Source organism: Oncorhynchus mykiss, chromosome 9, assembly GCF_057628025.1.
Source record: "Oncorhynchus mykiss isolate SJ-2025 chromosome 9, ASM5762802v1, whole genome shotgun sequence".
Lineage (NCBI taxonomy): Eukaryota > Metazoa > Chordata > Actinopteri > Salmoniformes > Salmonidae > Oncorhynchus > Oncorhynchus mykiss.
In genome coordinates this window covers 10,372,093-10,395,087 of record NC_143030.1, presented here as the reverse complement: position 1 = coordinate 10,395,087, position 22,995 = coordinate 10,372,093, and the positions used below count along the sequence as shown (strand labels likewise).

General features: G+C 52.5%; 1 protein-coding gene across 1 annotated transcript in view; it reads right to left on the bottom strand.

The window, feature by feature from the left end:
* The window catches only part of LOC110510780 (1-phosphatidylinositol 4,5-bisphosphate phosphodiesterase beta-3), a 157,983-nt gene that overhangs the window by 21,519 nt on the left and 113,469 nt on the right, over positions 1-22,995 (bottom strand). The window contains exons 19-22 of the mRNA XM_036987197.2: positions 22,751-22,905; positions 22,230-22,391; positions 21,386-21,485; positions 18,238-18,342 (exon numbers count right to left, since the gene is read on the bottom strand). Of these exons, the coding sequence (XP_036843092.2) occupies positions 18,238-18,342; positions 21,386-21,485; positions 22,230-22,391; positions 22,751-22,905 (522 nt within the window). The remainder of the gene's footprint in view (positions 1-18,237; positions 18,343-21,385; positions 21,486-22,229; positions 22,392-22,750; positions 22,906-22,995) is intronic.

The window sequence follows — 22,995 nt, the reverse complement described above, 5'->3', positions numbered from 1 at the left end:
TCTCAGGAGGTTATGGATAGTGCGGTCTCAGGAGGTTATGGATAGTGCGGTCTCAGGAGGTTATGGATAGTGCGGTCTCAGGAGGTTATGGATAGTGCGGTCTCAGGAGGTTATGGATAGTGCGGTCTCAGGAGGTTATGGATAGTGCGGTCTCAGGAGGTTATGGATAGTGCGGTCTCAGGAGGTTATGGATAGTGCGGTCTCGGGAGGTTATGGATAGTGCGGTCTCGGGAGGTTATGGGTAGTGCGGTCTCAGGAGGTTATGGATAGTGCGGTCTCAGGAGGTTATGGGTAGTGGGGTCTCAGGAGGTTATGGATAGTGGGGTCCCAGGAGGTTATGGATAGTGCGGTCTCAGGAGGTTATGGATAGTGCGGTCTCAGGAGGTTATGGGTAGTGGGGTCCCAGGAGGTTATGGATAGTGGGGTCCCAGGAGGTTATGGATAGTGCGGTCTCAGGAGGTTATGGATAGTGCGGTCTCAGGAGGTTATGGATAGTGCGGTCTCAGGAGGTTATGGGTAGTGGGGTCCCAGGAGGTTATGGGTAGTGTGGTCCCAGGGAATTATGGGTAGTGTGGTCCCAGGGGATTATGGGTAGTGTGGTCCCGGGAGGTTATGGGTAGTGTGGTCCCGGGAGGTTATGGGTAGTGTGGTCCCAGGGAATTATGGGTAGTGTGGTCCCAGGGGATTATGGGTTGTGTGGTCCCGGAGGATTATGGGTAGTGTGATCCCAGAGGATTATGGGTAGTGTGGTCCCGGGAGGTTATGGGTAGTGTGGTCCCGGGAGGTTATGTGTAGTGTGGTCTCGGGAGGTTATAGATAGTGTAGTCCCGGGAGGTTATGGGTAGTGGGGTCCCAGGAGGTTATGGGTAGTGCGGTCTCAGGAGGTTATGGATAGTGCGGTCTCAGGAGGTTATGGATAGTGCGGTCTCAGGAGGTTATGGATAGTGCGGTCTCAGGAGGTTATGGATAGTGCGGTCTCAGGAGGTTATGGATAGTGCGGTCTCAGGAGGTTATGGATAGTGCGGTCTCAGGAGGTTATGGATAGTGCGGTCTCAGGAGGTTATGGATAGTGCGGTCTCAGGAGGTTATGGATAGTGCGGTCTCAGGAGGTTATGGATAGTGCGGTCTCAGGAGGTTATGGATAGTGCGGTCTCAGGAGGTTATGGATAGTGCGGTCTCAGGAGGTTATGGATAGTGCGGTCTCAGGAGGTTATGGATAGTGCGGTCTCAGGAGGTTATGGATAGTGCGGTCTCAGGAGGTTATGGATAGTGCGGTCTCAGGAGGTTATGGATAGTGCGGTCTCAGGAGGTTATGGATAGTGCGGTCTCAGGAGGTTATGGATAGTGCGGTCTCAGGAGGTTATGGATAGTGCGGTCTCAGGAGGTTATGGATAGTGCGGTCTCAGGAGGTTATGGATAGTGCGGTCTCAGGAGGTTATGGATAGTGCGATCTCAGGAGGTTATGGATAGTGCGGTCTCAGGAGGTTATGGATAGTGCGGTCTCAGGAGGTTATGGATAGTGCGGTCTCAGGAGGTTATGGATAGTGCGGTCTCAGGAGGTTATGGGTAGTGGGGTCCCAGGAGGTTATGGATAGTGCGGTCTCAGGAGGTTATGGATAGTGCGGTCTCAGGAGGTTATGGATAGTGCGGTCTCAGGAGGTTATGGATAGTGCGGTCTCAGGAGGTTATGGATAGTGCGGTCTCAGGAGGTTATGGATAGTGCGGTCTCAGGAGGTTATGGATAGTGCGGTCTCAGGAGGTTATGGATAGTGCGGTCTCAGGAGGTTATGGATAGTGCGGTCTCAGGAGGTTATGGATAGTGCGGTCTCAGGAGGTTATGGATAGTGCGGTCTCAGGAGGTTATGGATAGTGCGGTCTCAGGAGGTTATGGATAGTGCGGTCTCAGGAGGTTATGGATAGTGCGGTCTCAGGAGGTTATGGATAGTGCGGTCTCAGGAGGTTATGGATAGTGCGGTCTCAGGAGGTTATGGATAGTGCGGTCTCAGGAGGTTATGGATAGTGCGGTCTCAGGAGGTTATGGATAGTGGGGTCTCAGGAGGTTATGGATAGTGCGGTCTCAGGAGGTTATGGATAGTGCGGTCTCAGGAGGTTATGGATAGTGCGGTCTCAGGAGGTTATGGATAGTGGGGTCTCAGGAGGTTATGGGTAGTGGGGTCCCAGGAGGTTATGGATAGTGGGGTCCCAGGAGGTTATGGATAGTGCGGTCTCAGGAGGTTATGGATAGTGCGGTCTCAGGAGGTTATGGATAGTGCGGTCTCAGGAGGTTATGGATAGTGCGGTCTCAGGAGGTTATGGATAGTGCGGTCTCAGGAGGTTATGGATAGTGCGGTCTCAGGAGGTTATGGATAGTGCGGTCTCAGGAGGTTATGGATAGTGCGGTCTCAGGAGGTTATGGATAGTGCGGTCTCAGGAGGTTATGGATAGTGCGGTCTCAGGAGGTTATGGATAGTGGGGTCTCAGGAGGTTATGGATAGTGCGGTCTCAGGAGGTTATGGATAGTGCGGTCTCAGGAGGTTATGGATAGTGCGGTCTCAGGAGGTTATGGATAGTGCGGTCTCAGGAGGTTATGGGTAGTGCGGTCTCAGGAGGTTATGGGTAGTGGGGTCTCAGGAGGTTATGGGTAGTGGGGTCTCAGGAGGTTATGGATAGTGGGGTCCCAGGAGGTTATGGATAGTGCGGTCTCAGGAGGTTATGGATAGTGCGGTCTCAGGAGGTTATGGATAGTGCGGTCTCAGGAGGTTATGGGTAGTGGGGTCCCAGGAGGTTATGGATAGTGCGGTCTCAGGAGGTTATGGATAGTGCGGTCTCAGGAGGTTATGGATAGTGCGGTCTCGGGAGGTTATGGATAGTGCGGTCTCGGGAGGTTATGGATAGTGCGGTCTCGGGAGGTTATGGATAGTGCGGTCTCGGGAGGTTATGGATAGTGCGGTCTCGGGAGGTTATGGATAGTGCGGTCTCGGGAGGTTATGGGTAGTGCGGTCTCAGGAGGTTATGGATAGTGCGGTCTCAGGAGGTTATGGATAGTGCGGTCTCGGGAGGTTATGGGTAGTGCGGTCTCGGGAGGTTATGGGTAGTGCGGTCTCGGGAGGTTATGGGTAGTGCGGTCTCGGGAGGTTATGGATAGTGCGGTCTCAGGAGGTTCTGGATAGTGCGGTCTCAGGAGGTTATGGATAGTGCGGTCTCAGGAGGTTATGGATAGTGGGGTCCCAGGAGGTTATGGATAGTGCGGTCTCAGGAGGTTATGGATAGTGCGGTCTCAGGAGGTTATGGATAGTGGGGTCCCAGGAGGTTATGGATAGTGCGGTCTCAGGAGGTTATGGATAGTGCGGTCTCAGGAGGTTATGGATAGTGCGGTCTCAGGAGGTTATGGGTAGTGGGGTCTCAGGAGGTTATGGATAGTGCGGTCTCGGGAGGTTATGGATAGTGCGGTCTCGGGAGGTTATGGATAGTGCGGTCTCGGGAGGTTATGGATAGTGCGGTCTCGGGAGGTTATGGGTAGTGCGGTCTCAGGAGGTTATGGGTAGTGCGGTCTCAGGAGGTTATGGATAGTGCGGTCTCAGGAGGTTATGGATAGTGGGGTCTCAGGAGGTTATGGATAGTGCGGTCTCAGGAGGTTATGGGTAGTGGGGTCCCAGGAGGTTATGGATAGTGGGGTCCCAGGAGGTTATGGATAGTGCGGTCTCAGGAGGTTATGGATAGTGCGGTCTCAGGAGGTTATGGATAGTAGGGTCCCAGGAGGTTATGGATAGTGGGGCCTCAGGAGGTTATGGATAGTGGGGCCTCAGGAGGTTATGGATAGTGGGGCCTCAGGAGGTTATGGATAGTGGGGCCTCAGGAGGTTATGGATAGTGGGGCCTCAGGAGGTTATGGATAGTGGGGCCTCAGGAGGTTATGGATAGTGGGGCCTCAGGAGGTTATGGATAGTGCGGTCTCAGGAGGTTATGGATAGTGGGGTCCCAGGAGGTTATGGATAGTGCGGTCTCAGGAGGTTATGGATAGTGCGGTCTCAGGAGGTTATGGATAGTGGGGTCCCAGGAGGTTATGGATAGTGGGGTCCCAGGAGGTTATGGATAGTGGGGTCCCAGGAGGTTATGGATAGTGCGGTCTCAGGAGGTTATGGATAGTGCGGTCTCAGGAGGTTATGGATAGTGCGGTCTCAGGAGGTTATGGATAGTGCGGTCTCAGGAGGTTATGGATAGTGCGGTCTCAGGAGGTTATGGATAGTGCGGTCTCAGGAGGTTATGGATAGTGCGGTCTCGGGAGGTTATGGATAGTGCGGTCTCGGGAGGTTATGGATAGTGCGGTCTCGGGAGGTTATGGATAGTGCGGTCTCGGGAGGTTATGGATAGTGCGGTCTCAGGAGGTTATGGATAGTGCGGTCTCAGGAGGTTATGGATAGTGGGGTCTCAGGAGGTTATGGATAGTGCGGTCTCAGGAGGTTATGGATAGTGCGGTCTCAGGAGGTTATGGATAGTGCGGTCTCAGGAGGTTATGGATAGTGGGGTCTCAGGAGGTTATGGGTAGTGGGGTCCCAGGAGGTTATGGATAGTGGGGTCCCAGGAGGTTATGGATAGTGCGGTCTCAGGAGGTTATGGATAGTGCGGTCTCAGGAGGTTATGGAAAGTGCGGTCTCAGGAGGTTATGGAAAGTGCGGTCTCAGGAGGTTATGGATAGTGCGGTCTCAGGAGGTTATGGATAGTGCGGTCTCAGGAGGTTATGGATAGTGCGGTCTCAGGAGGTTATGGATAGTGCGGTCTCAGGAGGTTATGGATAGTGCGGTCTCAGGAGGTTATGGATAGTGCGGTCTCAGGAGGTTATGGATAGTGCGGTCTCAGGAGGTTATGGATAGTGGGGTCTCAGGAGGTTATGGATAGTGCGGTCTCAGGAGGTTATGGATAGTGCGGTCTCAGGAGGTTATGGATAGTGCGGTCTCAGGAGGTTATGGATAGTGCGGTCTCAGGAGGTTATGGGTAGTGCGGTCTCAGGAGGTTATGGGTAGTGGGGTCTCAGGAGGTTATGGGTAGTGGGGTCTCAGGAGGTTATGGATAGTGGGGTCCCAGGAGGTTATGGATAGTGCGGTCTCAGGAGGTTATGGATAGTGCGGTCTCAGGAGGTTATGGATAGTGCGGTCTCAGGAGGTTATGGATAGTGCGGTCTCAGGAGGTTATGGATAGTGCGGTCTCAGGAGGTTATGGATAGTGCGGTCTCAGGAGGTTATGGATAGTGCGGTCTCAGGAGGTTATGGATAGTGCGGTCTCAGGAGGTTATGGATAGTGCGGTCTCAGGAGGTTATGGATAGTGCGGTCTCAGGAAGTTATGGATAGTGCGGTCTCGGGAGGTTATGGATAGTGCGGTCTCGGGAGGTTATGGATAGTGCGGTCTCAGGAGGTTATGGATAGTGCGGTCTCAGGAGGTTATGGATAGTGGGGTCTCAGGAGGTTATGGATAGTGCGGTCTCAGGAGGTTATGGATAGTGCAGTCTCAGGAGGTTATGGATAGTGCGGTCTCAGGAGGTTATGGATAGTGGGGTCTCAGGAGGTTATGGGTAGTGGGGTCCCAGGAGGTTATGGATAGTGGGGTCCCAGGAGGTTATGGATAGTGCGGTCTCAGGAGGTTATGGATAGTGCGGTCTCAGGAGGTTATGGAAAGTGCGGTCTCAGGAGGTTATGGATAGTGCGGTCTCAGGAGGTTATGGATAGTGCGGTCTCAGGAGGTTATGGATAGTGCGGTCTCAGGAGGTTATGGATAGTGCGGTCTCAGGAGGTTATGGATAGTGCGGTCTCAGGAGGTTATGGATAGTGCGGTCTCAGGAGGTTATGGATAGTGCGGTCTCAGGAGGTTATGGATAGTGCGGTCTCAGGAGGTTATGGATAGTGGGGTCTCAGGAGGTTATGGATAGTGCGGTCTCAGGAGGTTATGGATAGTGCGGTCTCGGGAGGTTATGAATAGTGCGGTCTCGGGAGGTTATGGATAGTGCGGTCTCGGGAGGTTATGGGTAGTGCGGTCTCAGGAGGTTATGGGTAGTGCGGTCTCAGGAGGTTATGGATAGTGCGGTCTCAGGAGGTTATGGATAGTGGGGTCTCAGGAGGTTATGGATAGTGCGGTCTCAGGAGGTTATGGGTAGTGGGGTCCCAGGAGGTTATGGATAGTGGGGTCCCAGGAGGTTATGGATAGTGCGGTCTCAGGAGGTTATGGATAGTGCGGTCTCAGGAGGTTATGGATAGTAGGGTCCCAGGAGGTTATGGATAGTGGGGCCTCAGGAGGTTATGGATAGTGGGGCCTCAGGAGGTTATGGATAGTGGGGCCTCAGGAGGTTATGGATAGTGGGGCCTCAGGAGGTTATGGATAGTGGGGCCTCAGGAGGTTATGGATAGTGGGGCCTCAGGAGGTTATGGATAGTGGGGCCTCAGGAGGTTATGGATAGTGGGGCCTCAGGAGGTTATGGATAGTGGGGCCTCAGGAGGTTATGGATAGTGGGGCCTCAGGAGGTTATGGATAGTGCGGTCTCAGGAGGTTATGGATAGTGGGGTCCCAGGAGGTTATGGATAGTGCGGTCTCAGGAGGTTATGGATAGTGCGGTCTCAGGAGGTTATGGATAGTGGGGTCCCAGGAGGTTATGGATAGTGGGGTCCCAGGAGGTTATGGATAGTGGGGTCCCAGGAGGTTATGGATAGTGCGGTCTCAGGAGGTTATGGATAGTGCGGTCTCAGGAGGTTATGGATAGTGCGGTCTCAGGAGGTTATGGATAGTGCGGTCTCAGGAGGTTATGGATAGTGCGGTCTCAGGAGGTTATGGATAGTGCGGTCTCAGGAGGTTATGGATAGTGCGGTCTCAGGAGGTTATGGATAGTGCGGTCTCGGGAGGTTATGGATAGTGCGGTCTCGGGAGGTTATGGATAGTGCGGTCTCGGGAGGTTATGGATAGTGCGGTCTCAGGAGGTTATGGATAGTGCGGTCTCAGGAGGTTATGGATAGTGGGGTCTCAGGAGGTTATGGATAGTGCGGTCTCAGGAGGTTATGGATAGTGCAGTCTCAGGAGGTTATGGATAGTGCGGTCTCAGGAGGTTATGGATAGTGGGGTCTCAGGAGGTTATGGGTAGTGGGGTCCCAGGAGGTTATGGATAGTGGGGTCCCAGGAGGTTATGGATAGTGCGGTCTCAGGAGGTTATGGATAGTGCGGTCTCAGGAGGTTATGGAAAGTGCGGTCTCAGGAGGTTATGGATAGTGCGGTCTCAGGAGGTTATGGATAGTGCGGTCTCAGGAGGTTATGGATAGTGCGGTCTCAGGAGGTTATGGATAGTGCGGTCTCAGGAGGTTATGGATAGTGCGGTCTCAGGAGGTTATGGATAGTGCGGTCTCAGGAGGTTATGGATAGTGCGGTCTCAGGAGGTTATGGATAGTGCGGTCTCAGGAGGTTATGGATAGTGCGGTCTCAGGAGGTTATGGATAGTGGGGTCTCAGGAGGTTATGGATAGTGCGGTCTCAGGAGGTTATGGATAGTGCGGTCTCAGGAGGTTATGGATAGTGCGGTCTCAGGAGGTTATGGATAGTGCGGTCTCAGGAGGTTATGGGTAGTGCGGTCTCAGGAGGTTATGGGTAGTGGGGTCTCAGGAGGTTATGGGTAGTGGGGTCTCAGGAGGTTATGGATAGTGGGGTCCCAGGAGGTTATGGATAGTGCGGTCTCAGGAGGTTATGGATAGTGCGGTCTCAGGAGGTTATGGATAGTGCGGTCTCAGGAGGTTATGGGTAGTGGGGTACCAGGAGGTTATGGATAGTGCGGTCTCAGGAGGTTATGGATAGTGCGGTCTCAGGAGGTTATGGATAGTGCGGTCTCAGGAGGTTATGGATAGTGCGGTCTCAGGAGGTTATGGATAGTGCGGTCTCAGGAGGTTATGGATAGTGCGGTCTCAGGAGGTTATGGATAGTGCGGTCTCGGGAGGTTATGGATAGTGCGGTCTCGGGAGGTTATGGGTAGTGCGGTCTCAGGAGGTTATGGATAGTGCGGTCTCAGGAGGTTATGGATAGTGCGGTCTCGGGAGGTTATGGGTAGTGCGGTCTCGGGAGGTTATGGGTAGTGCGGTCTCGGGAGGTTATGGATAGTGCGGTCTCAGGAGGTTATGGATAGTGCGGTCTCAGGAGGTTATGGATAGTGCGGTCTCAGGAGGTTATGGATAGTGGGGTCCCAGGAGGTTATGGATAGTGCGGTCTCAGGAGGTTATGGATAGTGCGGTCTCAGGAGGTTATGGATAGTGGGGTCCCAGGAGGTTATGGATAGTGCGGTCTCAGGAGGTTATGGATAGTGCGGTCTCAGGAGGTTATGGATAGTGCGGTCTCAGGAGGTTATGGATAGTGCGGTCTCAGGAGGTTATGGGTAGTGGGGTCTCAGGAGGTTATGGATAGTGCGGTCTCAGGAGGTTATGGATAGTGCGGTCTCGGGAGGTTATGGATAGTGCGGTCTCGGGAGGTTATGGATAGTGCGGTCTCGGGAGGTTATGGATAGTGCGGTCTCGGGAGGTTATGGGTAGTGCGGTCTCAGGAGGTTATGGGTAGTGCGGTCTCAGGAGGTTATGGATAGTGCGGTCTCAGGAGGTTATGGATAGTGGGGTCTCAGGAGGTTATGGATAGTGCGGTCTCAGGAGGTTATGGGTAGTGGGGTCCCAGGAGGTTATGGATAGTGGGGTCCCAGGAGGTTATGGATAGTGCGGTCTCAGGAGGTTATGGATAGTGCGGTCTCAGGAGGTTATGGATAGTGCGGTCTCAGGAGGTTATGGATAGTGCGGTCTCGGGAGGTTATGGATAGTGCGGTCTCGGGAGGTTATGGATAGTGCGGTCTCGGGAGGTTATGGATAGTGCGGTCTCAGGAGGTTATGGATAGTGCGGTCTCAGGAGGTTATGGATAGTGGGGTCTCAGGAGGTTATGGATAGTGCGGTCTCAGGAGGTTATGGATAGTGCAGTCTCAGGAGGTTATGGATAGTGCGGTCTCAGGAGGTTATGGATAGTGGGGTCTCAGGAGGTTATGGGTAGTGGGGTCCCAGGAGGTTATGGATAGTGGGGTCCCAGGAGGTTATGGATAGTGCGGTCTCAGGAGGTTATGGATAGTGCGGTCTCAGGAGGTTATGGAAAGTGCGGTCTCAGGAGGTTATGGATAGTGCGGTCTCAGGAGGTTATGGATAGTGCGGTCTCAGGAGGTTATGGATAGTGCGGTCTCAGGAGGTTATGGATAGTGCGGTCTCAGGAGGTTATGGATAGTGCGGTCTCAGGAGGTTATGGATAGTGCGGTCTCAGGAGGTTATGGATAGTGCGGTCTCAGGAGGTTATGGATAGTGCGGTCTCAGGAGGTTATGGATAGTGCGGTCTCAGGAGGTTATGGATAGTGGGGTCTCAGGAGGTTATGGATAGTGCGGTCTCAGGAGGTTATGGATAGTGCGGTCTCAGGAGGTTATGGATAGTGCGGTCTCAGGAGGTTATGGATAGTGCGGTCTCAGGAGGTTATGGGTAGTGCGGTCTCAGGAGGTTATGGGTAGTGGGGTCTCAGGAGGTTATGGGTAGTGGGGTCTCAGGAGGTTATGGATAGTGGGGTCCCAGGAGGTTATGGATAGTGCGGTCTCAGGAGGTTATGGATAGTGCGGTCTCAGGAGGTTATGGATAGTGCGGTCTCAGGAGGTTATGGGTAGTGGGGTACCAGGAGGTTATGGATAGTGCGGTCTCAGGAGGTTATGGATAGTGCGGTCTCAGGAGGTTATGGATAGTGCGGTCTCAGGAGGTTATGGATAGTGCGGTCTCAGGAGGTTATGGATAGTGCGGTCTCAGGAGGTTATGGATAGTGCGGTCTCAGGAGGTTATGGATAGTGCGGTCTCGGGAGGTTATGGATAGTGCGGTCTCGGGAGGTTATGGGTAGTGCGGTCTCAGGAGGTTATGGATAGTGCGGTCTCAGGAGGTTATGGATAGTGCGGTCTCGGGAGGTTATGGGTAGTGCGGTCTCGGGAGGTTATGGGTAGTGCGGTCTCGGGAGGTTATGGATAGTGCGGTCTCAGGAGGTTATGGATAGTGCGGTCTCAGGAGGTTATGGATAGTGCGGTCTCAGGAGGTTATGGATAGTGGGGTCCCAGGAGGTTATGGATAGTGCGGTCTCAGGAGGTTATGGATAGTGCGGTCTCAGGAGGTTATGGATAGTGGGGTCCCAGGAGGTTATGGATAGTGCGGTCTCAGGAGGTTATGGATAGTGCGGTCTCAGGAGGTTATGGATAGTGCGGTCTCAGGAGGTTATGGATAGTGCGGTCTCAGGAGGTTATGGGTAGTGGGGTCTCAGGAGGTTATGGATAGTGCGGTCTCAGGAGGTTATGGATAGTGCGGTCTCGGGAGGTTATGGATAGTGCGGTCTCGGGAGGTTATGGATAGTGCGGTCTCGGGAGGTTATGGATAGTGCGGTCTCGGGAGGTTATGGGTAGTGCGGTCTCAGGAGGTTATGGGTAGTGCGGTCTCAGGAGGTTATGGATAGTGCGGTCTCAGGAGGTTATGGATAGTGGGGTCTCAGGAGGTTATGGATAGTGCGGTCTCAGGAGGTTATGGGTAGTGGGGTCCCAGGAGGTTATGGATAGTGGGGTCCCAGGAGGTTATGGATAGTGCGGTCTCAGGAGGTTATGGATAGTGCGGTCTCAGGAGGTTATGGATAGTGGGGTCCCAGGAGGTTATGGATAGTGGGGCCTCAGGAGGTTATGGATAGTGGGGCCTCAGGAGGTTATGGATAGTGCGGTCTCAGGAGGTTATGGATAGTGGGGTCCCAGGAGGTTATGGATAGTGCGGTCTCAGGAGGTTATGGATAGTGCGGTCTCAGGAGGTTATGGGTAGTGCGGTCTCAGGAGGTTATGGGTAGTGCGGTCTCAGGAGGTTATGGATAGTGCGGTCTCAGGAGGTTATGGATAGTGCGGTCTCAGGAGGTTATGGATAGTGCGGTCTCAGGAGGTTATGGATAGTGCGGTCTCAGGAGGTTATGGATAGTGCGGTCTCAGGAGGTTATGGATAGTGCGGTCTCGGGAGGTTATGGATAGTGCGGTCTCGGGAGGTTATGGATAGTGCGGTCTCGGGAGGTTATGGATAGTGCGGTCTCGGGAGGTTATGGGTAGTGCGGTCTCAGGAGGTTATGGATAGTGCGGTCTCAGGAGGTTATGGGTAGTGGGGTCTCAGGAGGTTATGGATAGTGGGGTCCCAGGAGGTTATGGATAGTGCGGTCTCAGGAGGTTATGGATAGTGGGGCCTCAGGAGGTTATGGATAGTGGGGCCTCAGGAGGTTATGGATAGTGGGGCCTCAGGAGGTTATGGATAGTGCGGTCTCAGGAGGTTATGGATAGTGGGGTCCCAGGAGGTTATGGATAGTGCGGTCTCAGGAGGTTATGGATAGTGCGGTCTCAGGAGGTTATGGATAGTGGGGTCCCAGGAGGTTATGGATAGTGGGGTCCCAGGAGGTTATGGATAGTGGGGTCCCAGGAGGTTATGGATAGTGCGGTCTCAGGAGGTTATGGATAGTGCGGTCTCAGGAGGTTATGGATAGTGCGGTCTCAGGAGGTTATGGATAGTGCGGTCTCAGGAGGTTATGGATAGTGCGGTCTCAGGAGGTTATGGATAGTGCGGTCTCAGGAGGTTATGGATAGTGCGGTCTCGGGAGGTTATGGATAGTGCGGTCTCGGGAGGTTATGGATAGTGCGGTCTCGGGAGGTTATGGATAGTGCGGTCTCGGGAGGTTATGGATAGTGCGGTCTCGGGAGGTTATGGATAGTGCGGTCTCAGGAGGTTATGGATAGTGCGGTCTCAGGAGGTTATGGATAGTGGGGTCTCAGGAGGTTATGGATAGTGCGGTCTCAGGAGGTTATGGGTAGTGGGGTCTCAGGAGGTTATGGGTAGTGGGGTCTCAGGAGGTTATGGGTAGTGGGGTCTCAGGAGGTTATGGGTAGTGGGGTCTCAGGAGGTTATGGATAGTGGGGTCCCAGGAGGTTATGGATAGTGCGGTCTCAGGAGGTTATGGATAGTGCGGTCTCAGGAGGTTATGGATAGTGCGGTCTCAGGAGGTTATGGGTAGTGGGGTACCAGGAGGTTATGGATAGTGCGGTCTCAGGAGGTTATGGATAGTGCGGTCTCAGGAGGTTATGGATAGTGCGGTCTCAGGAGGTTATGGATAGTGCGGTCTCAGGAGGTTATGGATAGTGCGGTCTCAGGAGGTTATGGATAGTGCGGTCTCGGGAGGTTATGGATAGTGCGGTCTCGGGAGGTTATGGATAGTGCGGTCTCGGGAGGTTATGGGTAGTGCGGTCTCAGGAGGTTATGGATAGTGCGGTCTCGGGAGGTTATGGATAGTGCGGTCTCGGGAGGTTATGGGTAGTGCGGTCTCGGGAGGTTATGGGTAGTGCGGTCTCGGGAGGTTATGGATAGTGCGGTCTCAGGAGGTTATGGATAGTGCGGTCTCAGGAGGTTATGGATAGTGCGGTCTCAGGAGGTTATGGATAGTGGGGTCCCAGGAGGTTATGGATAGTGCGGTCTCAGGAGGTTATGGATAGTGCGGTCTCAGGAGGTTATGGATAGTGGGGTCCCAGGAGGTTATGGATAGTGCGGTCTCAGGAGGTTATGGATAGTGCGGTCTCAGGAGGTTATGGATAGTGCGGTCTCAGGAGGTTATGGATAGTGCGGTCTCAGGAGGTTATGGGTAGTGGGGTCTCAGGAGGTTATGGATAGTGCGGTCTCAGGAGGTTATGGATAGTGCGGTCTCGGGAGGTTATGGATAGTGCGGTCTCGGGAGGTTATGGATAGTGCGGTCTCGGGAGGTTATGGATAGTGCGGTCTCGGGAGGTTATGGGTAGTGCGGTCTCAGGAGGTTATGGGTAGTGCGGTCTCAGGAGGTTATGGATAGTGCGGTCTCAGGAGGTTATGGATAGTGGGGTCTCAGGAGGTTATGGATAGTGCGGTCTCAGGAGGTTATGGGTAGTGGGGTCCCAGGAGGTTATGGATAGTGGGGTCCCAGGAGGTTATGGATAGTGCGGTCTCAGGAGGTTATGGATAGTGCGGTCTCAGGAGGTTATGGATAGTGGGGTCCCAGGAGGTTATGGATAGTGGGGCCTCAGGAGGTTATGGATAGTGGGGCCTCAGGAGGTTATGGATAGTGCGGTCTCAGGAGGTTATGGATAGTGGGGTCCCAGGAGGTTATGGATAGTGCGGTCTCAGGAGGTTATGGATAGTGCGGTCTCAGGAGGTTATGGGTAGTGCGGTCTCAGGAGGTTATGGGTAGTGCGGTCTCAGGAGGTTATGGATAGTGCGGTCTCAGGAGGTTATGGATAGTGCGGTCTCAGGAGGTTATGGATAGTGCGGTCTCAGGAGGTTATGGATAGTGCGGTCTCAGGAGGTTATGGATAGTGCGGTCTCAGGAGGTTATGGATAGTGCGGTCTCAGGAGGTTATGGATAGTGCGGTCTCGGGAGGTTATGGATAGTGCGGTCTCGGGAGGTTATGGATAGTGCGGTCTCGGGAGGTTATGGGTAGTGCGGTCTCAGGAGGTTATGGATAGTGCGGTCTCAGGAGGTTATGGGTAGTGGGGTCTCAGGAGGTTATGGATAGTGGGGTCCCAGGAGGTTATGGATAGTGCGGTCTCAGGAGGTTATGGATAGTGCGGTCTCAGGAGGTTATGGATATTGCGGTCTCAGGAGGTTATGGATAGTGCGATCTCAGGAGGTTATGGATAGTGCGATCTCAGGAGGTTATGGATAGTGCGGTCTCAGGAGGTTATGGATAGTGCGGTCTCAGGAGGTTATGGATAGTGCGGTCTCAGGAGGTTATGGATAGTGCGGTCTCAGGAGGTTATGGATAGTGCGGTCTCAGGAGGTTATGGGTAGTGGGGTCTCGGGAGGTTATGGATAGTGCGGTCTCAGGAGGTTATGGATAGTGCGGTCTCAGGAGGTTATGGGTAGTGGGGTCCCAGGAGGTTATGGATAGTGGGGTCCCAGGAGGTTATGGATAGTGCGGTCTCAGGAGGTTATGGATAGTGCGGTCTCAGGAGGTTATGGATAGTGCGGTCTCAGGAGGTTATGGGTAGTGGGGTCCCAGGAGGTTATGGATAGTGGGGTCTCAGGAGGTTATGGATAGTGCGGTCTCAGGAGGTTATGGATAGTGCGGTCTCAGGAGGTTATGGATAGTGCGGTCTCAGGAGGTTATGGATAGTGCGGTCTCAGGAGGTTATGGATAGTGCGGTCTCAGGAGGTTATGGGTAGTGCGGTCTCAGGAGGTTATGGGTAGTGCGGTCTCAGGAGGTTATGGATAGTGCGGACTCAGGAGGTTATGGATAGTGCGGTCTCAGGAGGTTATGGATAGTGCGGTCTCAGGAGGTTATGGATAGTGCGGTCTCAGGAGGTTATGGATAGTGCGGTCTCAGGAGGTTATGGATAGTGCGGTCTCAGGAGGTTATGGATAGTGCGGTCTCAGGAGGTTATGGATAGTGCGGTGTCAGGAGGTTATGGATAGTGCGGTCTCAGGAGGTTATGGATAGTGCGGTCTCAGGAGGTTATGGATAGTGCGGTCTCAGGAGGTTATGGATAGTGCGGTCTCAGGAGGTTATGGATAGTGCGGTCTCAGGAGGTTATGGATAGTGCGGTCTCAGGAGGTTATGGATATTGCGGTCTCAGGAGGTTATGGATAGTGCGATCTCAGGAGGTTATGGATAGTGCGGTCTCAGGAGGTTATGGATAGTGCGGTCTCAGGAGGTTATGGATAGTGCGGTCTCAGGAGGTTATGGATAGTGCGGTCTCAGGAGGTTATGGGTAGTGGGGTCCCAGGAGGTTATGGATAGTGCGGTCTCAGGAGGTTATGGATAGTGCGGTCTCAGGAGGTTATGGATAGTGCGGTCTCAGGAGGTTATGGATAGTGCGGTCTCAGGAGGTTATGGATAGTGCGGTCTCAGGAGGTTATGGATAGTGCGGTCTCAGGAGGTTATGGATAGTGCGGTCTCAGGAGGTTATGGATAGTGCGGTCTCAGGAGGTTATGGATAGTGCGGTCTCAGGAGGTTATGGATAGTGCGGTCTCAGGAGGTTATGGATAGTGCGGTCTCAGGAGGTTATGGATAGTGCGGTCTCAGGAGGTTATGGATAGTGCGGTCTCAGGAGGTTATGGATAGTGCGGTCTCAGGAGGTTATGGATAGTGCGGTCTCAGGAGGTTATGGATAGTGCGGTCTCAGGAGGTTATGGATAGTGCGGTCTCAGGAGGTTATGGATAGTGCGGTCTCAGGAGGTTATGGATAGTGCGGTCTCAGGAGGTTATGGATAGTGCGGTCTCAGGAGGTTATGGATAGTGCGGTCTCAGGAGGTTATGGATAGTGCGGTCTCAGGAGGTTATGGATAGTGCGGTCTCAGGAGGTTATGGATAGTGCGGTCTCAGGAGGTTATGGATAGTGCGGTCTCAGGAGGTTATGGGTAGTGGGGTCTCAGGAGGTTATGGGTAGTGGGGTCTCAGGAGGTTATGGATAGTGGGGTCCCAGGAGGTTATGGATAGTGCGGTCTCAGGAGGTTATGGATAGTGCGGTCTCAGGAGGTTATGGATAGTGCGGTCTCAGGAGGTTATGGGTAGTGGGGTCCCAGGAGGTTATGGATAGTGCGGTCTCAGGAGGTTATGGATAGTGCGGTCTCAGGAGGTTATGGATAGTGCGGTCTCAGGAGGTTATGGGTAGTGGGGTCCCAGGAGGTTATGGATAGTGCGGTCTCAGGAGGTTATGGATAGTGCGGTCTCAGGAGGTTATGGATAGTGCGGTCTCAGGAGGTTATGGATAGTGCGGTCTCGGGAGGTTATGGATAGTGCGGTCTCGGGAGGTTATGGGTAGTGCGGTCTCAGGAGGTTATGGATAGTGCGGTCTCAGGAGGTTATGGATAGTGCGGTCTCAGGAGGTTATGGATAGTGCGGTCTCGGGAGGTTATGGATAGTGCGGTCTCGGGAGGTTATGGGTAGTGCGGTCTCGGGAGGTTATGGATAGTGCGGTCTCGGGAGGTTATGGATAGTGCGGTCTCAGGAGGTTATGGATAGTGCGGTCTCAGGAGGTTATGGATAGTGGGGTCCCAGGAGGTTATGGATAGTGCGGTCTCAGGAGGTTATGGATAGTGCGGTCTCAGGAGGTTATGGATAGTGGGGTCCCAGGAGGTTATGGATAGTGCGGTCTCAGGAGGTTATGGATAGTGCGGTCTCAGGAGGTTATGGATAGTGCGGTCTCAGGAGGTTATGGGTAGTGGGGTCTCAGGAGGTTATGGATAGTGCGGTCTCAGGAGGTTATGGATAGTGCGGTCTCAGGAGGTTATGGATAGTGCGGTCTCGGGAGGTTATGGATAGTGCGGTCTCGGGAGGTTATGGGTAGTGCGGTCTCAGGAGGTTATGGGTAGTGCGGTCTCAGGAGGTTATGGATAGTGCGGTCTCAGGAGGTTATGGATAGTGGGGTCTCAGGAGGTTATGGATAGTGCGGTCTCAGGAGGTTATGGGTAGTGGGGTCCCAGGAGGTTATGGATAGTGGGGTCCCAGGAGGTTATGGATAGTGCGGTCTCAGGAGGTTATGGATAGTGCGGTCTCAGGAGGTTATGGATAGTGGGGTCCCAGGAGGTTATGGATAGTGGGGCCTCAGGAGGTTATGGATAGTGGGGCCTCAGGAGGTTATGGATAGTGCGGTCTCAGGAGGTTATGGATAGTGGGGTCCCAGGAGGTTATGGATAGTGCGGTCTCAGGAGGTTATGGATAGTGCGGTCTCAGGAGGTTATGGATAGTGGGGTCCCAGGAGGTTATGGATAGTGGGGTCCCAGGAGGTTATGGATAGTGGGGTCCCAGGAGGTTATGGATAGTGCGGTCTCAGGAGGTTATGGATAGTGCGGTCTCAGGAGGTTATGGATAGTGCGGTCTCAGGAGGTTATGGATAGTGCGGTCTCAGGAGGTTATGGATAGTGCGGTCTCAGGAGGTTATGGATAGTGCGGTCTCAGGAGGTTATGGATAGTGCGGTCTCAGGAGGTTATGGATAGTGCGGTCTCAGGAGGTTATGGATAGTGCGGTCTCGGGAGGTTATGGGTAGTGCGGTCTCAGGAGGTTATGGATAGTGCGGTCTCAGGAGGTTATGGGTAGTGGGGTCTCAGGAGGTTATGGATAGTGGGGTCCCAGGAGGTTATGGATAGTGCGGTCTCAGGAGGTTATGGATAGTGCGGTCTCAGGAGGTTATGGGTAGTGGGGTCCCAGGAGGTTATGGATAGTGGGGTCCCAGGAGGTTATGGATAGTGCGGTCTCAGGAGGTTATGGATAGTGCGGTCTCAGGAGGTTATGGATAGTGCGGTCTCAGGAGGTTATGGGTAGTGGGGTCCCAGGAGGTTATGGATAGTGGGGTCTCAGGAGGTTATGGATAGTGCGGTCTCAGGAGGTTATGGATAGTGCGGTCTCAGGAGGTTATGGATAGTGCGGTCTCAGGAGGTTATGGGTAGTGCGGTCTCAGGAGGTTATGGATAGTGCGGACTCAGGAGGTTATGGATAGTGCGGTCTCAGGAGGTTATGGATAGTGCGGTCTCAGGAGGTTATGGATAGTGCGGTCTCAGGAGGTTATGGATAGTGCGGTCTCAGGAGGTTATGGATAGTGCGGTCTCAGGAGGTTATGGATAGTGCGGTCTCAGGAGGTTATGGATAGTGCGGTCTCAGGAGGTTATGGATAGTGCGGTCTCAGGAGGTTATGGATAGTGCGGTCTCAGGAGGTTATGGATAGTGTAGTTTCACCCTGGTGTCCTTTAAGAATGTAGTCCTAAAGGGTTATGGGTAGTTTAGTCCTAAAGGGTTATGGGTAGTTTAGTCCTAGAGGGTTATGGGTAGTTTCATCCTAGAGGGTTATGGGTAGTTTAGTCCTAGGGGGTTATGGGTAGTTTAGTCCTAGGGGGTTATGGGTAGTTTAGTCCTAGAGGGTTATGGGTAGTTTAGTCCTAGAGGGTTATGGGTCGTTTAGTCCTAGAGGGTTATGGGTAGTTTAGTCCTAGAGGGTTATGGGTAGTTTAGTCCTAGAGGGTTATGGGTAGTTTAGTCCTAGAGGGTTATGGGTAGTTTAGTCCTAGAGGGTTATGGGTAGTTTAGTCCTAGAGGGTTATGGGTAGTTTAGTCCTAGAGGGTTATGGGTAGTTTAGTCCTAGAGGGTTATGGTTAGGTTAGTCCTAAAGGGTTATGGGTGGTGTATTTTCTTACCCTGGTGTTCATTAGGAACGTAGTCTTGAGCCTCGGTGTAGACCAGGAGGGAGGGCAGCATCAGAGGTTGATTCATCTCGTTCTTCAGGCTGATGTAGTGGTAACCTACACACACACACACACACACACACACACACACACACACACACACACACACACACACGATTTTAAAAAACACACACGTTCAAAGATCCCAAGAAAACAACAGATCTCATCGTATAGGTGATTCACCATTATGATAATAGATTGAGGAGGACCGAGCACGCCCGCTTTCTCATCAACGGGGCTGTAGTGGAGCAGGTTGAGAGCTGCAAGTTCCTCGGCGTCCACATCGCCAACAAACTAACATGGTCCCAAACACACCAAGACAGTTGTGAAGAGGGCACGACAAAACCTATTCCCCCTCAGGGGACTGAAAAGATCCTCAGATCCTCAAAACGTTTTACAGCTGCACCATCGAGAGCCTCCTGACAGGTTGCATCACTGCCTGGTATGGCAACAGCTCGGCCTCCGATGGCAAGGCACTACAGAGGGTAGTGCGTACGGCCCAGTACATCACCGGGGCCAAGCTTCCTGCCATTCAGGACCTCTATACCAGGTGGTGTCAGAGGAAGGCCCTAAAAATGGCAAGGACTCCAGCCACCATAGTCATGGACTGTTCTCTCTGCTTCCGCGCGGCAAGCGGTACCTTAGCGCCAAGTCTAGGTCCAAGAGGCTTCTCAACAGCTTCTATCCCCAAGCCATAAGACTCCTGAACATCCAATCAAATGGCTACCCAGACTATTTGCATTGCCCCCCACCAACCACCACGCTGCTGCTACTCTCTGTTATTATCTATGCATAGCCACTTTAATAACTCTACCTACATGTACATAATTACGTCGACACAAGTGCCCCCGCACATTGACTCTGCACAGGTACCCTCTGTCTATAGCCTCCACATTGCCTCTGTACCATAACACCCTGTATATAGCCTCCACGTTGCCTCTGTACCATAACACCCTGTATATAGCCTCCACATTGACTCTGTACCGGTACCCCCTGTATATAGTCTCCACATTGACTCTTTACCGTAATACCCTGTCTATAGCCCCCACGTTGACTCTTTACCGTAATACCCTGTCTATAGCCTCCACATGGACTCTGTACCGGTACCCCCTGTCTATAGCCTCCACATTGACTCTGTACCGGTACCCCCTGTATATAGTCTCCACATTGACTCTGTACCGTAACACCCTGTATATAGCCTCCACATTGACTCTTTACCGTAATACCCTGTCTATAGCCCCCACATTGACTCTTTACCGTAATACCCTGTCTATAGCCTCCACATGGACTCTGTACCGGTACCCCCTGTCTATAGCCTCCACATTGACTCTGTACCGGTACCCACCTGTATATAGTCTCCACATTGACTCTGCACAGGTACCCCCTGTCTATAGCCTCCGCATTGACTCTGTACCGGTACCCCCTGTATATAGTCTCCACATTGACTCTTTACCGTAACACCCTGTATATAGCCTCCACATTGACTCTGTACCGGTTCCCCCTGTATATAGCCTCCACATTGACTCTGAACTGGTACCCCCTGTATATAGCCTCCACATGGACTCTGAACTGGTACCCCCTGTATATAGTCTCCACATTGACTCTGCACAGGTACCCCCTGTATATAGCCTCCACATGGACTCTGAACTGGTACCCCCTGTATATAGCCTCCGCATTGACTCTGTACCGGTACCCCCTGTATATAGTCTCCACATTGACTCTTTACCGTAACACCCTGTATATAGCCTCCACATTGACTCTGTACCGGTACCCCCTGTATATAGTCTCCACATTGACTCTGCACAGGTACCCCCTGTCTATAGCCTCCGCATTGACTCTGTACCGTAACCCCCTGTATATAGCCTCCACATTGACTCTTTACCGTAATACCCTGTCTATAGCCCCCACATTGACTCTTTACCGTAATACCCTGTCTATAGCCTCCACATGGACTCTGTACCGGTACCCCCTGTATATAGTCTCCACATGGACTCTGTACCGGTACCCCCTGTATATAGTCTCCACATGGACTCTGTACCGGTACCCCCTGTATATAGCCTCCACATGGACGCTGAACTGGTACCCCCTGTATATAGTCTCCAAATTGACTCTGTACCGGTACCCCCTGTATATAGCCTCCACATGGACTCTGTACCGGTACCCCCTGTATATAGCCTCCACATTGACTCTGTACCGTAATACCCTGTATATAGTCTCCACACTGACTCTGAACTGGTACCCCCTGTATATAGCCTCCACATGGACTCTGAACTGGTACCCCCTGTATATAGCCTCCACATTGACTCTGTACCGTAATACCCTGTATATAGTCTCCACATTGACTCTGAACTGGTACCCCCTGTATATAGCCTCCACATGGACTCTGTACCGGTACCCCCTGTATATAGCCTCCACATTGACTCTGAACTGGTACCCCCTGTATAGACCCTCCACATAGACTCTGTACCGGTACCCCCTGTATATAGCCTCCACATTGACTCTGTACTGGAATACCCTGTATATAGCCTCCACATTGACTCTGTACCGTAATACCCTGTATATAGCCTCCACATTGACTCTGAACCGTAATACCCTGTATATAGCCTCCACATTGACTCTGTACCGTAATACCCTGTATATAGCCTCCACATTGACTTTGTACCGTAATACCCTGTATATAGCCTCCACATTGACTCTGTACCGTAATACCCTGAATATAGCCTCCACATTGACTCTGTACCGTAATACCCTGTATATAGCCTCCACATTGACTCTGTACCGTAATACCCTGTATATAGCCTCCACATTGACTCTGTACCGTAATACCCTGTATTTCGCCTCGCTATTGTTATTTCCTGCTGCTCTTTAATCATTTGTTATTCTTAGCAATTACTTTTTTAAGGCATTTTCTCAAAACTGCATTGTTGGTTAAGGGCTTGTAAGTAAGCATTTCACTGTAAGATCTACTACACCTGTTATAGTCGGCGCATGTGGCAAATACAATTTGATTTTAAAACAAAATATTGCAAATTAATCCCCATGGTAACAGATTACAATAAGTCTGAATGCCTGAATCCAGCAAACCATACTCAGTACTGACCGGGGCGGATAGTTGACACAGGACAGATCCGATGTCCCAGGAACTTCCCATTCTCCTCAAACACAGCAATCCGCAAAGAGGCCAAGGTGGGGAGGACCACCTAGAGAAGAGGAGGGAAGCAGAGAGATTATCAGGACAATCCTCAGAGACACCAGGGTGGAGAGGACCCCCTAGAGAGGACCACCCAGAGAGGACCACCCAGAGAGGACCACCTAGAGAGGACCACCTAGAGAGGACCACCTAGAGAGGAGGAGAGGACCACCTAGAGTGGACCACCTAGAGAGGAGGAGAGGACCACCTAGAGAGGACCACCTAGAGAGGACCACCTAGAGAGGAGGAGAGGACCACCTAGAGAGGACCACCCAGAGAGGACCCCCTAGAGAGGACCACCCAGAGAGGACCACCCAGAGAGGACCCCCTAGAGAGGACCACCCAGAGAGGACCACCCAGAGAGGACCACCTAGAGAGGACCACCTAGAGAGGAGGAGAGGACCACCTAGAGAGGAGGAGAGGACCACCTAGAGAGGAGGAGAGGACCACCTAGAGAGGAGGAGAGGACCACCTAGAGAGGAGGAGAGGACCACCTAGAGAGGAGGAGAGGACCACCTAGAGAGGACCACCTAGAGGAAGAGCGGACCACCTAGAGGAGGAGAGAAATTATTTGTTGTTTTATCACAATGCAGGGATAACAAATGAGCCCTATTGAAATGAATGGAATTGGAAGTAGATGGACATTCCCGGCATTATGGGCGATTTTACGTTGTCGTGTCTTTGTGTTTCTGCGAGTGTGTGTTCGGTTCGTAAGTTTGCACTCATGCGTGTGTTGAGGCTGTGTTAACGTTACCTTGTTGAAGACAAATGTCTCGTCATCCCAGACAGGGTCCAGGCTGTTCCCATTGGATGTCCTGGTGCGATACTTCCTCTTTGTGTCGGCAGGAAGTCCAAACATGTCCACTTCCACGTACACGCCCACTTTCTTATCGGTCAGGAACTGACCCGAGATCACCTGGAGATGGAGAGAAGACGGTCACACACACACACAGAGACACACACACACAGACACACCCACAGACACACCCACACACACACCCAGACCCACAGACACACACACACAGAGACACACACACACACACAGAGACACACAGACACACACACACACACAGACACACACACACAGAGACACACACACACAGAGACACACACACACAGAGACACACACACACAGAGACACACACACACACACACAGACACACAGACACACACACAGACACACACACACAGAGACACACAGACACACACACACACAGACACACACACACAGAGACACACACACACAGACACACAGAGACACACACACACACTCACCCTGATCTTCACGGTGTTGGCTACGATGCCGTCCACAATGTTCTCAGTGAAGGGGTCAAAGTGTTTGTCTGTCCTTCTCATGAACTCTGGTTTCAGCAGGTAGCCACTGTGGCCATTATACTCAAATACTCCCATGTTCAACTGCATGGGCAGGTCTAAGAGAGAGGGGGAGGAGAGAGGAGAGAGGGGAGAGGCAGAATTAGGCCGATACCCGCTAATTATCAAAATTCAGAAAAGAGACGTTA